At 33.7% G+C, this 12,388-nt stretch overlaps 2 protein-coding genes and 1 pseudogene across 4 annotated transcripts; all 3 read left to right on the forward strand.

Annotated features, from left to right (window-relative positions):
- Window positions 1-2,149: 2,149 nt before the first annotated feature.
- SLG1 (Tetratricopeptide repeat (TPR)-like superfamily protein) lies at window positions 2,150-5,392 on the forward strand. The gene is made up of 2 exons (XM_079041508.1): window positions 2,150-4,783; window positions 5,286-5,392. The coding sequence occupies exon 1, from the start codon at window positions 2,297-2,299 to the stop codon at window positions 4,769-4,771; it is 2,475 nt and encodes an 824-aa protein (XP_078897634.1). The 5' UTR covers window positions 2,150-2,296; the 3' UTR covers window positions 4,772-4,783; window positions 5,286-5,392.
- On the forward strand, window positions 5,234-7,042 carry LOC145104240 (30-kDa cleavage and polyadenylation specificity factor 30-like). 3 transcript variants are annotated; one of them, XR_013707035.1, is made up of 3 exons: window positions 5,234-5,826; window positions 5,917-6,246; window positions 6,554-7,042. XR_013707035.1 is itself a non-coding variant. In XM_079041511.1 (3 exons), the coding sequence occupies exons 1-2, from the start codon at window positions 5,459-5,461 to the stop codon at window positions 6,182-6,184; spliced, it is 636 nt and encodes a 211-aa protein (XP_078897637.1). In that variant the 5' UTR covers window positions 5,234-5,458; the 3' UTR covers window positions 6,185-6,213; window positions 6,554-7,042. The 3 variants fall into 3 exon arrangements, 2 of the variants coding, with proteins under 2 accessions (XP_078897637.1, XP_078897636.1); XM_079041511.1 differs by having other exon boundaries at window positions 5,917-6,213; XM_079041510.1 differs by lacking the exon at window positions 6,554-7,042 and having other exon boundaries at window positions 5,917-6,357.
- A 905-nt stretch (window positions 7,043-7,947) lies between these two features.
- LOC145104457 (F-box/LRR-repeat protein At3g59200-like) lies at window positions 7,948-8,850 on the forward strand (annotated as a pseudogene).
- The last annotated feature ends 3,538 nt before the right edge of the window (window positions 8,851-12,388 follow it).

Genomic DNA, 12,388 nt, shown 5'->3' on the forward strand with positions numbered 1-12,388 from the left:
TCCCTTAAGTTTATGTATTTATTAGTTTTTTTTTTGTAGATTTTAAATTACATTTACAATTTAGATTTTATAAAAACAAATATTATAGAAAAGGAAAAAAAACATAAAACACCTATTACACAAACGTTAAATTAAAAAAAAAACTATTCGGAATGTTTGTCCGAAATGCTATTCGTATTCTGGAGTACTCATCAGAATGACATATTCCGGATAAAGTGATTATTTGAAAAAAATTATTTTTTTCACATATTTCATTTATATATGTTAGATCAAGGTTGTCAAAATCGAGATTCTACGTATGATTATTTTTGAGTTTGCAAGATCGGGATCGTAAGTTCGGAATCGGAATCCTAAGGTCCCACAAAATAAAACATAATTTTAATTTATAAATTTAAAACATGAAAAATATTTCAAACATTTAATTTTTTGTTCAAAAGTTATAAAAACTTCAAAATATTAATCATAAGTCACAACACAAGATAATAAACGTTAATTTATAAAGAATAAAAGACATAAATTGGTGAAAAAAAATTCATTTTCAAAAAAAGAAAAAATAATCAAGGAAAGGTGGGATTGGATCAGATCTCGATCCTATGATCCTACCTATGATCTTACCCCACGTACGATCCGTTTATGATGCGACTCGTTTTCAATACCTATGATCATACAATCTTACAGATCGCGATTTTGACAACTATAGATTAGATTACTCAATTTCCCTTAAATTAGTTTTTGTCCATTTTAGTTCTTTTAAAATTATCCGAAAAAAAAATCTAGACAATTTAAGATGGGTTGTTCAATGTTTGAAACATTTTTTTGGGAAATCTCCAGAAAAGTCCTATAATTTTAGTCTAATTTATGAAAAAGTCTCAAACTAATTTTGTTTACAGAAAAGCACAGAATACTTGCTAAAACTTCGAAAAAACCCTTTTTGCCCGGTTTCAAAGATTTAGCCGGTATTCTATCCTTTTTCGTTAGTTTGCTCAAAATATTAGGATTTTTTTGAAAATTACCCGATAAGCAAAATATTGGGATTTTTCTGAAAATTACTATGGAATTAATGAATATTATTATTAATAAATCATTTATAAACATATAAATTTTTTTATTATAAACAAAGGAAATACATTTTTAGCTAATTTCTAAGAATAGAATGGTCGACTATGTACTTCTCTATTGTTTGTTGACCACTTCAAAGTCCTTATGTTCCTCCTATGTATCGTTGTGGGTGTCATAGTAAGAAGTAACTTGTTAGGCGTGACCAATACAAGATTTGATAATATTTATTAATACACAATCAATAAGTGTCTACTTGCTATTAGGCATGACGCTATATGATCACATGTTATTAGAAAATATCATCACACAACGATTCTTGAACATATAGATATTTTATTATGTTCTTTAATCTAATTACCACCTAACCTCCATACATTACCCGGTAACAACCATCAAATTACACACATCTATCGAGAGTGAAAAGTAATCTTTGAATGACAATTTAAATAGATAATCACCCTTCCCTTGTTTCCATATAAACTATCATTCATGGATCACTTTTGGTATTTGATAGATGTGTGTTAGCTGATGGTTATTAACATATGAGGTATGGATGTTGAGTCGTAGTTAGGTTAAACAACATAAGATGAACACCAACATTAAAGGAACACTAACTGAGTACATCTCACCATCATATCCACAACAATGCATAGGAGGAACGTAAAGAGTTTGAGTGGTCAGCAAGCAATAGATGAGTACTTAGACAACCACTTTATTCCTAGAAATTAGCAACAAATGTATTTCCTTTTTTATAATAAAAATATTTTTGTGTTTATAAATGATTTGTTAATAATACTATCCATTAATTTCATGGTAATTTTCAGAAAAGTCTCAATATTTTGGTTATCAGGTCATTTTTGGAAAAGTCCCAAAATTTTGAGCAAACTAACGAAAAATGACAGAATATCGGCTAAATCTTCGAAACCGCCCGAAAAGGGTTTTTTCGAAGTTTTAACCGGTATTCTGTTCTATGTTTTTCTGTAAACAAAATTTAGTTCGAGACTTTTTCATAAATTGATCTAAAATTTTAGGATTTTTTGGATTTTTTTTTTTTTTTTAACTCCAAACTTTACATATCAAAGACCTCCATTTGAAATCAACGGCAATTGATGGTTGATTGACATCTTGAAAAATGTAGGATTTCTTGTTCGAACAAATCTCTGACAAAGAAATTGTCAAATTGTGTTAAAATTGAAAACCTGGGTTCAATCGTTGTTCAGAACTTCAAGATTTCACCATGAATAAATCATATTCAGAACCTAACTACCAAACCTTCGCAGCCACAATTAAATCTTTTGCTGCAAAATCCAACATCAAATTGGGAAAATGTCTTCACAGCTCTGTAATCAAACTGGGTTTACAATCTTGTGTCATCGTCTCCAAATCACTGCTTAATATGTACGCAAAATGTAAGGCTCTTGACGATTGCCATATCCTTTTTAACCAGATAACCCATCCGGATGCTGTCACCTGGAACATTATGCTGTCTGGTTTAGCGGGCACTCGGGTTCATGATATTGAGGTGATGAAGTTGTACAAAACTATGAATTTGGTACAGCATTTTAAGCCGAGTTCAGTTACGGTTGCTATTGTTCTTCCTGTTTGTGTACGGTTAAAAGGTTTGCGCTTAGGGAAGAGTATTCATTCGTACGTGATAAAGTCAGGACTAGAGTCGCAAACCCTTGTTGGAAATGCTCTTGTTTCTCTCTATTTTAAGCTGGGGTGTGTTTCAGGTGATGCATACCAAGTGTTTGATGAAGTATCTGAAAGAGACGTTGTATCTTGGAACGCCATGGTTGCAGGGTTGGTGGAGAATGGATTGTTTCTTGAAGCTTTTTCAATGTTTAGACAGATGATAGTGGAAGGAACATCGCCTAATTATGCTACAATAGCCAACATACTCCCTGTTTCTACATACCATTTTGGGAAAGAGATCCATTGTTACACAATACGAAGGGAAGATCTCTTTCTTGACATTTCTGTTGCGAATTCTCTTCTGGGTTTCTACTCAAAGATCGGACAAATGAAGGAAGCAGAATCTCTCTTCAAAAGAATGCATTCAAAAGATTTGGTTTCTTGGAATTCCATGATTGCAGGTTACACCTCAAATGGTGAGTGGTTAAAAGCTTTGGAATTCTTTCAAAAGTTCAATTCATTGAATTTAGCAAAACCCGACTCAGTCACTTTCCTAACCCTTCTCTCTACTTGCACAAACTTACAGAATTTGAAGTTTGGGAAACAAAGCCATGGCTATATAATCCGTCATTTTAATCTATATAACATGACATCAGTTAGTAATTCCCTAATAAACTTTTACTCAAAATGTGGCGATTTGGTATCTGCATTTCACACATTCTCATTGATTCAAACCAAAGACTTGATATCATGGAACTCGATTCTTCTAACACTTGCAGAAGGTCGGCTTGTTGTTGACTTTCTTGACCAGTTACATTCCATGTTCATAAAAGGTGTAAAACCCGACTCCATAACTATCATAACCACACTTCAACTTGGGGGTATGGTTAAAGAAGCTCATGGTTTTTCACTTAGATCTCATTTATTACTCAACAGTAAAGAACCTACACTTGGAAACGCATTGATCGATGCATATTCTAAAAGTGAAAACATGGAATACGCTTTAAAAGTATTCAAAAACTTATCAACAAGAAACATCATCACTTCCAATTCTCTGTTATCTGGTTATGTCAATAGTGGGTCCCATGAGGATGCGAGTATTATATTCAAGAACATGACCGAAAGAGATTTAACCACTTGGAATTTGATGATTCGAGTGTATGCTGAACATAGTTACACTGATGAAGCTGTAAATTTGCTTCATGAATTACAGAATCATGATATAAAACCGGATTCCATGACCATAATGAGCATACTTCCTGTTGTTAATCAAATAACATCGATGGATATGGTGAGACAGTGTCATGGGTATGTGGTTAGAGCTTGTTTTCAAGATGTTCAACTTAAGGGAGCTTTGTTGGATTCGTATTCAAAATGTGGAAGCATAAATTATGCATGTAAGATTTTTGAGACAAGTGTTTATAAAGATTTGGTTATGTTTACATCTATGGTTGGAGGGTATTCGATGCATGGAATGGGGGAAGAAGCTCTTAGGGTTTACTTTCAAATGCTTGAAAATGGTGGAAAACCGGATCATGTAGTGATAACTTCTGTTCTTTCTGGTTGTAGTCACGTGGGGTTAGTTGACCAAGGTTTGAAAATCTTTGACTCTATAGATCATGTACATGGATTACAACCAACAATGGAGCAATATGTTTGTGTGGTGGATCTTCTTGCAAGAAATGGTCGGATTAATGACGCATATAATTTTATTAAAAATATGGCGGTTGAACCAAATGCGAACGTGTGGGGGGCGTTGTTGGGCGCGTGTAAGAATCATGATGATGTGGAAATGGGATGTGTTGTATCGGATCATCTTTTGGGAATTGAGGATAATAATATGGGGAATTATGTTGTGATGTCGAATATTTATGCTGCTAAAGATAAATGGGATGAAGTTTTGGAAATAAGGAAGTTGATGAAGAGAAAGGATTTGAAAAAACCCGCGGGTTGTAGTTGGATTGAAGTTGATGGGAGGAAAAATGTGTTTATAGCGGGAGATACTTCTCATCCGCTAAGAATGAGTATTGTTGACATGTTAGGGAACTTAGAGAAACAAGTCAAGGAGCGGTTCTAGTTATCATAAAGGGTAATTTTGTCATTTGTCATTGTTTGGAGTCTGAATTCTTCGTTAGAATTGCAAACCAAACAGAAATATACAAAATAATTGAATTGAACACCATTCCATAAAATTTTCCCTTTTCAAAAGAAGCCCCATTTCAAAAAAAATTAAGAGTAACATGCATATTTAGTTTTGGAGTAAAAAAATTTAAGACTCATGTATATTTCGGTCTTAAAATGTTTTTTCTTGTAATTTTGGTCTTTATTTGAGATTTTCATAACATTTTTGATCATGGATATGTAAAAAATATAATCATTGTTTTTGACATATAGACCAAAAACGTTACGTAAAACTGAATGAAAAGGCCAAAATTGTAAAAGAAAAAAAAATACCAAAATCATAAAAATAAGCTATACTTAAAGGATGAAAAATGTAGTTTACTTCTTTGTTTTAAAACCTTGTCCAAAATAGAAAAAGAAAAAGGTAGAGATTTGACTTTTGAGGCTCATTTGTACGTTTTTGCACACAGATCAAGAATACCGTTGAATCATCTTCCCCGGTGTCGCGAAGGTTCATCGGGTCTTCCGATTTGCACCATCTTCAAGATTTAACACAAACCCTTCTTCCTACCCAATTCTCAATTTCAATCACCTCTTCCGATTGGTAATCATCATCGGTAGGGTTTTGTAGTTCGATTAAATCATGGAGGAAACAGAGGGAGGTCTAAGCTTTGATTTCGAAGAACCTGCCGCATCTTTAGCTGTAATCCACCAATCCGCTGATCGTAATAGTAATAATGATAATAACGTATCATCCGCTTCTGCAGTGAACGTGAACTCAGCCTCCGGCGACAACCCAGCTTCAAATTTTCCGGGACGGAGGAGCTACCGTCAGACCGTATGTCGCCACTGGCTCCGCGGTCTTTGTATGAAAGGCGAGGCCTGCGGATTCCTCCATCAATATGACAAATCAAGAATGCCGATATGTCGATTCTTCCGGTTGTACGGAGAGTGCCGACAACAGGACTGCGTTTATAAACACACCACCGAAGATATCAAAGAGTGTAACATGTAATTTTTCTTTCTTTATCTTCAATTCGTCTTTTTTCCCCTCAATTCCATACTTCCTGTTTTTAGTGACAAGTAAATTGAAAAACGCAGGTATAAATTAGGGTTTTGTCCCAATGGTCCTGATTGTCGATATAGACATGCAAAACTACCTGGACCTCCTCCTCCAGTTCAAGACGTACTCCAAAAGGTTCATCAATTAAATTCCAGTCATGGGAATCCCAATAGGTTTTTCCAGAATCGGAATTCCAACCACTCTCAGCAATCCGAAAAATCCCAATTTCCACAAGGGGTAAATAGTGTCAATCAATTCATCATACCTACCTCAACAGATTCTTCTACATTTAGCCAGACAGCTTAATTTTATGTCCAATTGAATGGCAAACAGAAGTGAGTGTTCAGAGATCTAAGTTTTTCCTTTAGGTATAGCGAATCATCATCTTGTATATAGTTTGTTTTGATACCACAACAGTTGCTGTTTGCACACAATTCTATATTGTTTTATAATCACAGTAAATGTATATATTTTTATCATCTTCCTTGTCTATTACTTCTGTATGTCATTAGCAATCTATCCGGAGTCGCATATCATAAGAAGTTCTTGAATTTCTTGAGAAAGTAGGTTTAGGTTAAGTTTAACAGGTTACAAATAACAAACTTTATTGACATTAAACACATAAGAAGTTATTGATCATCTTGACAATATATTGGCATTGGTTACATGTTGTAGATTTTACATGTGCGTTGGATTTCGAGGCGAATCATACACAATGTTAGGAGGGAAAAGAAAGCTATGGAAAGCAACATATGGAAATTGACTATCTTCTTCTAGCATATGTAAATAGTAAGAGACACCCCCAGAAGATTCACCTTGTACTCAAGGTGAAATTCTGGGAATTGATCAAGGCAAATCTTGCCATTTAGTCAATACTTCCAGTTGCCCTGTATTTGTGTGTCAGACACTGTAATAATTCTAGTTGATCTGTCAACTATGGTGGTAATATATATGTTGGACGAAGTACATGGTACAATGGTTCTTTGCAGTTGTGAGATATGAAAAACATTATGTAATATGAGACATAACCTTCCCAATTTGTTCAAGATATTCAAAGGGTCTATGCAATCTTGCTCACAACTTCTTATTTGTCTTTGATTGTAAAGATATCTGTAGATACGTTTCTCCAATGTTAAAAATATCATCCTTAAGGATGTTTTTCGGTGTGTAGCTTCATTTTTGGTTGTGCTCAAACTAAATGCATGTGTAATTCATCCAACATATCGTGTCCAGTCAAAAGTTAGTCTTCAACATATTTTGCTGTATAGTTCCCTTCTGTGTTCTTAAAATTCATTGGAGGATCCTTTCCATACAATGCCTTGAATGGTGACTAATTTAGAGAGCCGTGGAGTGTTGTATTATACCCGTATTCCACCCATCCAAGTCATTTTTTCCATTGTAATGATTTTCGGGACACAACATTGTAAGTATTGTTGACACACCCATCCACGACTATCAGTTGCACACTGATTGTGGACGATAAGGTGTGGAAAGATGTAGTTTCGTCCCTTGCAACTACCAAAACCATCCTACCCAAAATAACTCTTGGATCCTACCCAATACCCAAACTAATTCGTTGTTACACGTTGAAACATTTTTTCTTTACCGGAATGTTCACCCATTAGAGGGCTCTAAAGTTCTAGTGTTATTGGAATCAAAGGAAAATGACTTAATAGGGTGATATAGTTTTTAGTTTGTGTATATTTTGTCCTTATTTTATTTTTATTTTTTGCAAAATAAGTCTTTGAACTTATTGTTTTTTACACATTCAATACTTATAACTGGCTACTACTTCAGAATAAACCAGAAAAAATAACTTAATATGGTAATATAGTTTTCAGTTTGTACTTATTTAGTCCTTAATGTTTTTATTATTATAAAATAAGTCTTTGTTGTTTCTTTACACATTCAAAACACCATCCTTTGTTACAGAACCCAAAAAGTGTTTGAGATATTTGTTGTATATAGTATCAAATACAACCATTTGAATTGTTGGATTTGCCGTGAAATGCGTATTAAACTTGATATTAAATTTGTATTGATTCATTAGGAAGTGAAGAGGTCTGAAAATGAGTTCTAAAAGAAAGATTGAAGATAGGCTCAGCAATTTGTCAGAAGAGTTTCGTTCACATATACTAGCTTTAATGCCTACGAAACTCGCTGTGCGAACTAGCATTTTATCCAAAAGATGGAAGTATAATTGGACGTTGGTCACAAACCTTGAGTTTGATAATTATCAGTTATCACCTTGTCTATGGTTTAGATTGTTTGTCAAATTTTATTGATCGAGTAATAAAGCTTTGCAAAACATCCCAAGTCAAACTATTCCAGTTACGGTTTTATGGATGTGCGGTGCTAATGAAAAACCGGTCGGAGTCAATCATGTCAAAATCAAACGTCTCGAAGTTGAGCTGCCTCTGAACCTTATCACTTGCAAAACACTCACAAAATTAAGCTTAGTTGGGTTTGATAATGTTTGGCAAGATTTATTTTTCCAACTGTAGTCATACTTCCTCGTCTGAAAACCCTTGACATCATTCTTGATGGTAAAACTTTTGTCAACGCATTCAGACTCATCAATGTTGCCCAATGCTTGAAAGTTTATCTCTGGTAATAAATGTTGCCCAATGCTTGAAAGTTTATCTCTGGTAATAAATGTTCAAAATGATGAAGAAGAAGACTGCAACTTCAACATCCCTACTTTGAAGAGACTAAAACTAACAACAAGTGGCTACGGATCTATCTACAAAGTTGTTTTGAATGTCCTTAATCTTGAATACCTTGGTGTTAGTGGGGTTTTCTGCTCACTTTTTGTGATAGAAGATTTGTCATCTTTGGTTGAGGCAACTGTTGGTTTTTATCATGGTGAAGTAAGATTTAATCATCTGAATGTTGTTGATCTTCTAAAAGGAATAAGTGGAGCTAAATCACTTTCATGGTCCATATCATCTCTTGATGTTAGACATCTTTAAAAAACTTCAGTGTATTAGTTTGTCCTTACAATGCCTTTTAATTAAGAACATGTCATGTTCAACTTTTAAATTAGGGAAAATGACTTAAAAAGGTAACGAAGTTCCCAAAATGTGTAAAAAAAGACCATTGTTTTTTTTAGTACACAAAATACTATTAAAATATATATATATATATATATATATATATATATATATATATATATATATTACACAGAATACCAACGAAATACACATTTGTTCAAATAAAACATTGTGGTAACCGGTTACCTCAGGCAAATGGAAAAATGACTTAAAAAGGTAACGGAGTTTCCAAAATGTTAAAAAAATATCATTGTTCTTTTAGTACAGAAAATATCATTAAAGTATACAATTTGTACACAGAATATCAACGAAGTACACATTTTAGTACAAAAAATATCATTGAAGTTTCCAAAATGTTCAAAAAAATATCATTGCTGTTTTTTCAGAGCACTTTTTGTTAACTTCGTTGTTTCCAAATTATGTAGAACACGGTCATCGGAGATCATTCACCGTCGTACTAGTTGACACCCGTTGTGTACTCTATTTTATTCCCTCACTCAATTAGTTTGTATCTAAATATAATAATAGAAAAACACATAACTAAGAATCCATCAATTATGATGCAAGTCGTTCAAGCGCTCCAACACATATGCTTCTCTCTCTCTACTTTGACTACAAATCATCATCAAATCAGCCACATGACACTGAGTGTTCCCGACCATTCATCTCTCATTGGTCCCGAAGAATTAAACGCAACTCATACTTCTACATCCACATTTAGGAATCCTCATGACATAACGTCATACTCGTTTCTCCTTTGTGTCTCTCTTGTGCCACAACACTAATGAACGACTAACCTTGATATATAATATGTATATCTACATAACGTATATATGTTTTAGGTTTGAGGCATATAATACGATCAGGAAGCAAGAACGTTTAAATAAGGTTATTACCCACTTACCTTCTCATGTTACCAAAAAAACGATAGAGTGATGGAATGAAAGAGATTGCACAAATGTTGTGAACTAATATGACGGTGCATGATCTCCGGTGATTGTGTTGTATATAATCCAACAACAATGAAGTTACCAAAAAGTGCGGTATTTTTTGAACATTTTGGAAACTTCGTTACGCTTTTAAGTCATTTTTTCATTTACATGAAGTAACTGGTTACCAAAAGGTTTTATTTGAAGATATGTGTACTTTGTTGGTATTCTGTGTACAAATAGTATACTTTAATGATATTTTTATACTAAAAAACAACAATGATATTTTTTTTGAACATATTGGAAACCGAGTAACCTGATGGTTACTTACAATAGCCGGTTTACTGATATTTTGTGTATTAAAAAAACAATGGTTTTTTTTTGTACATTTTGGGAACTTCGTTACATTTTCAAGTCATTTTCCCTTTAAATTACTATTTGTTAGTAGTGCTTTGCTCTTAGAATGAGTCTTGTTTTCAGTCATTAATCACTAGTTTCTCCTTTTGTTGATATTGAAGGTCATATTGAAGTCACATATGCCCAAATTTCCCAATTTGAAGTACTTGGAATTGAAGGGTTCTTTTTGTTCCTCATGGTTGCTAGTCTTTCAACATCTAGATAGCTCTTCTGAGTTGTAGCATTTAAGTTTTCAAGAGGTAATTATACTTTTTTCCGTAGAGGATAAAGCTTTTTCTTTTGAACAAGAAAATAAAACTTCAAATATGGTATGCGATGTTTCAGAGAAAGAAAGAAAAAGATGGATAGATGAAAGAAGAAAGATTGCAGATTACTTTATTCAACATCCAAAATGTATCTTAAATAGACTAACATTTAACCAACTAATCAAGACTAAGTCATCAACACTCTATATTTCCTAAGGAGTCGGTAAAAGCAAAACAAATAATTGACCACAATAAATCTAATTGATATTCTGAAAATAACGAAACCCATGACCCATTTACTCACTTTTGACTAAAGTCAGAATTAAACCCAACACTTTCTAATTAAGATTTGACATGTCTTATTCCATGCTTAGTAATTTTTCCATGCATAACCTTTAGTTATCTATCTAGTTTTGTGGTAAAACAAAATCCCGAAGGATCTTGCTGGATTGAGTCACAGTCAGTTCCACCTTGGATGCTTATGAACCTTAGACCCTTGAAAATTACTAGATGTAAGGGCTGTAATTATGATTTAAGGTTCGTAGAATACATGTTGGGCAATGTGGAGGTTTTAAAGACGCTAAAAATCACATGCGACAGCTTGCACATGAAGGATGAATTATGGTTGTGTGCACGCTTGTTTACATTTCCAAGGACTTCTAGGTATTTGTAAGATTTATTTTGTTGAGAAATGGCTTAATTCTTCAGGTAACTAGTTTCATCTATCACAATGTAAGGTTTAGAAATGTTCATGTGCATCAAATACATGCATTGCTACAAAGGCTTTTGAACTGCTTTTTATGTTGGGAAATAAAGATATAATTGTATGCAATATTAAAGGTAAATTATTGTTTGTCGTGTGATCCGTCAAAATGCAAAGAGGTAGGAGAAATAAACGAGACAAAGTATTACAAGCTTAAAGCTTAAGTCTTTTTTTTTTTAAGGAAAATAGACGGTTATATTGGTTACAAGAAGTGGCTAACCACCACAAATATTTATAGCCTAACATGACTAATATAATAATAAAAGAAATCTAAGAGAAATCATCAACATCCCCTAAAGCCTAGAACATGTCTACCTAGTCTATTAATAAAAATAGTCAAACAAAGACATGTCCCACTAGCTTCTAGCTTTTCTGACATAAAATTAGGAAGAGCTTTAAGCAGTTGTACCCATGAAAGCTTTAAATAATGGTACCATATAATTGTTTATTAATAAAAACTATCTTTCCCATGAGAGAGAAAGCTACTCTTCCTAGGAGAGAGAAAACACTTTTTCTATCATTCCCTCACTTTTCTATCCTTCCAAGCAATCCTATCCTTCCAAGCTTTTAAGTAAAAGCTATCCGTCAAGACTTCTATTATTATTATTACTACTATCTAGTTTTATACCACATTCTTCCCCTTAAACTGGACTAAGCTTGGTATTCATCACATCGAGCATATTTTGCATTTTTCCATGCTTCACATGTGTCAAGGCCTTTGTAAATATGTTCGCTCGTTGATCCTTTGAGTTGACGTGTTCTACTATAATTTGCCATTCCTCAACACATTCTCCTATGAAGTGATAGCGAATGTCAATGTGCTTTCTTCTACCATGAAACACAGGATTCTTCATCAACTGAATCGTCGACTTGTTATCAACAAACAAGGTGCTACGCATGACATGATGTCCCATAAGCTCTTTTATGATATTTCCAAGCCAAATGGCTTGACATGCAGTTGCCGTGGCTGCCATGAACTCAACTTCCCATGTTGATAAAGCAACAGTCCTTTACTTTTGAGATTTCCATGTGACTGCATTTCTTCCTAGGTAGAAAATCATCATGCTTGTACTCTTCCCACCCACATTGTCACCTCCATGATC

This window comes from Lactuca virosa, chromosome 4, assembly GCF_052849685.1.
Source record: "Lactuca virosa cultivar CGN04683 chromosome 4, Lactuca_virosa_CGN04683_v6, whole genome shotgun sequence".
Taxonomy (NCBI): domain Eukaryota; kingdom Viridiplantae; phylum Streptophyta; class Magnoliopsida; order Asterales; family Asteraceae; genus Lactuca; species Lactuca virosa.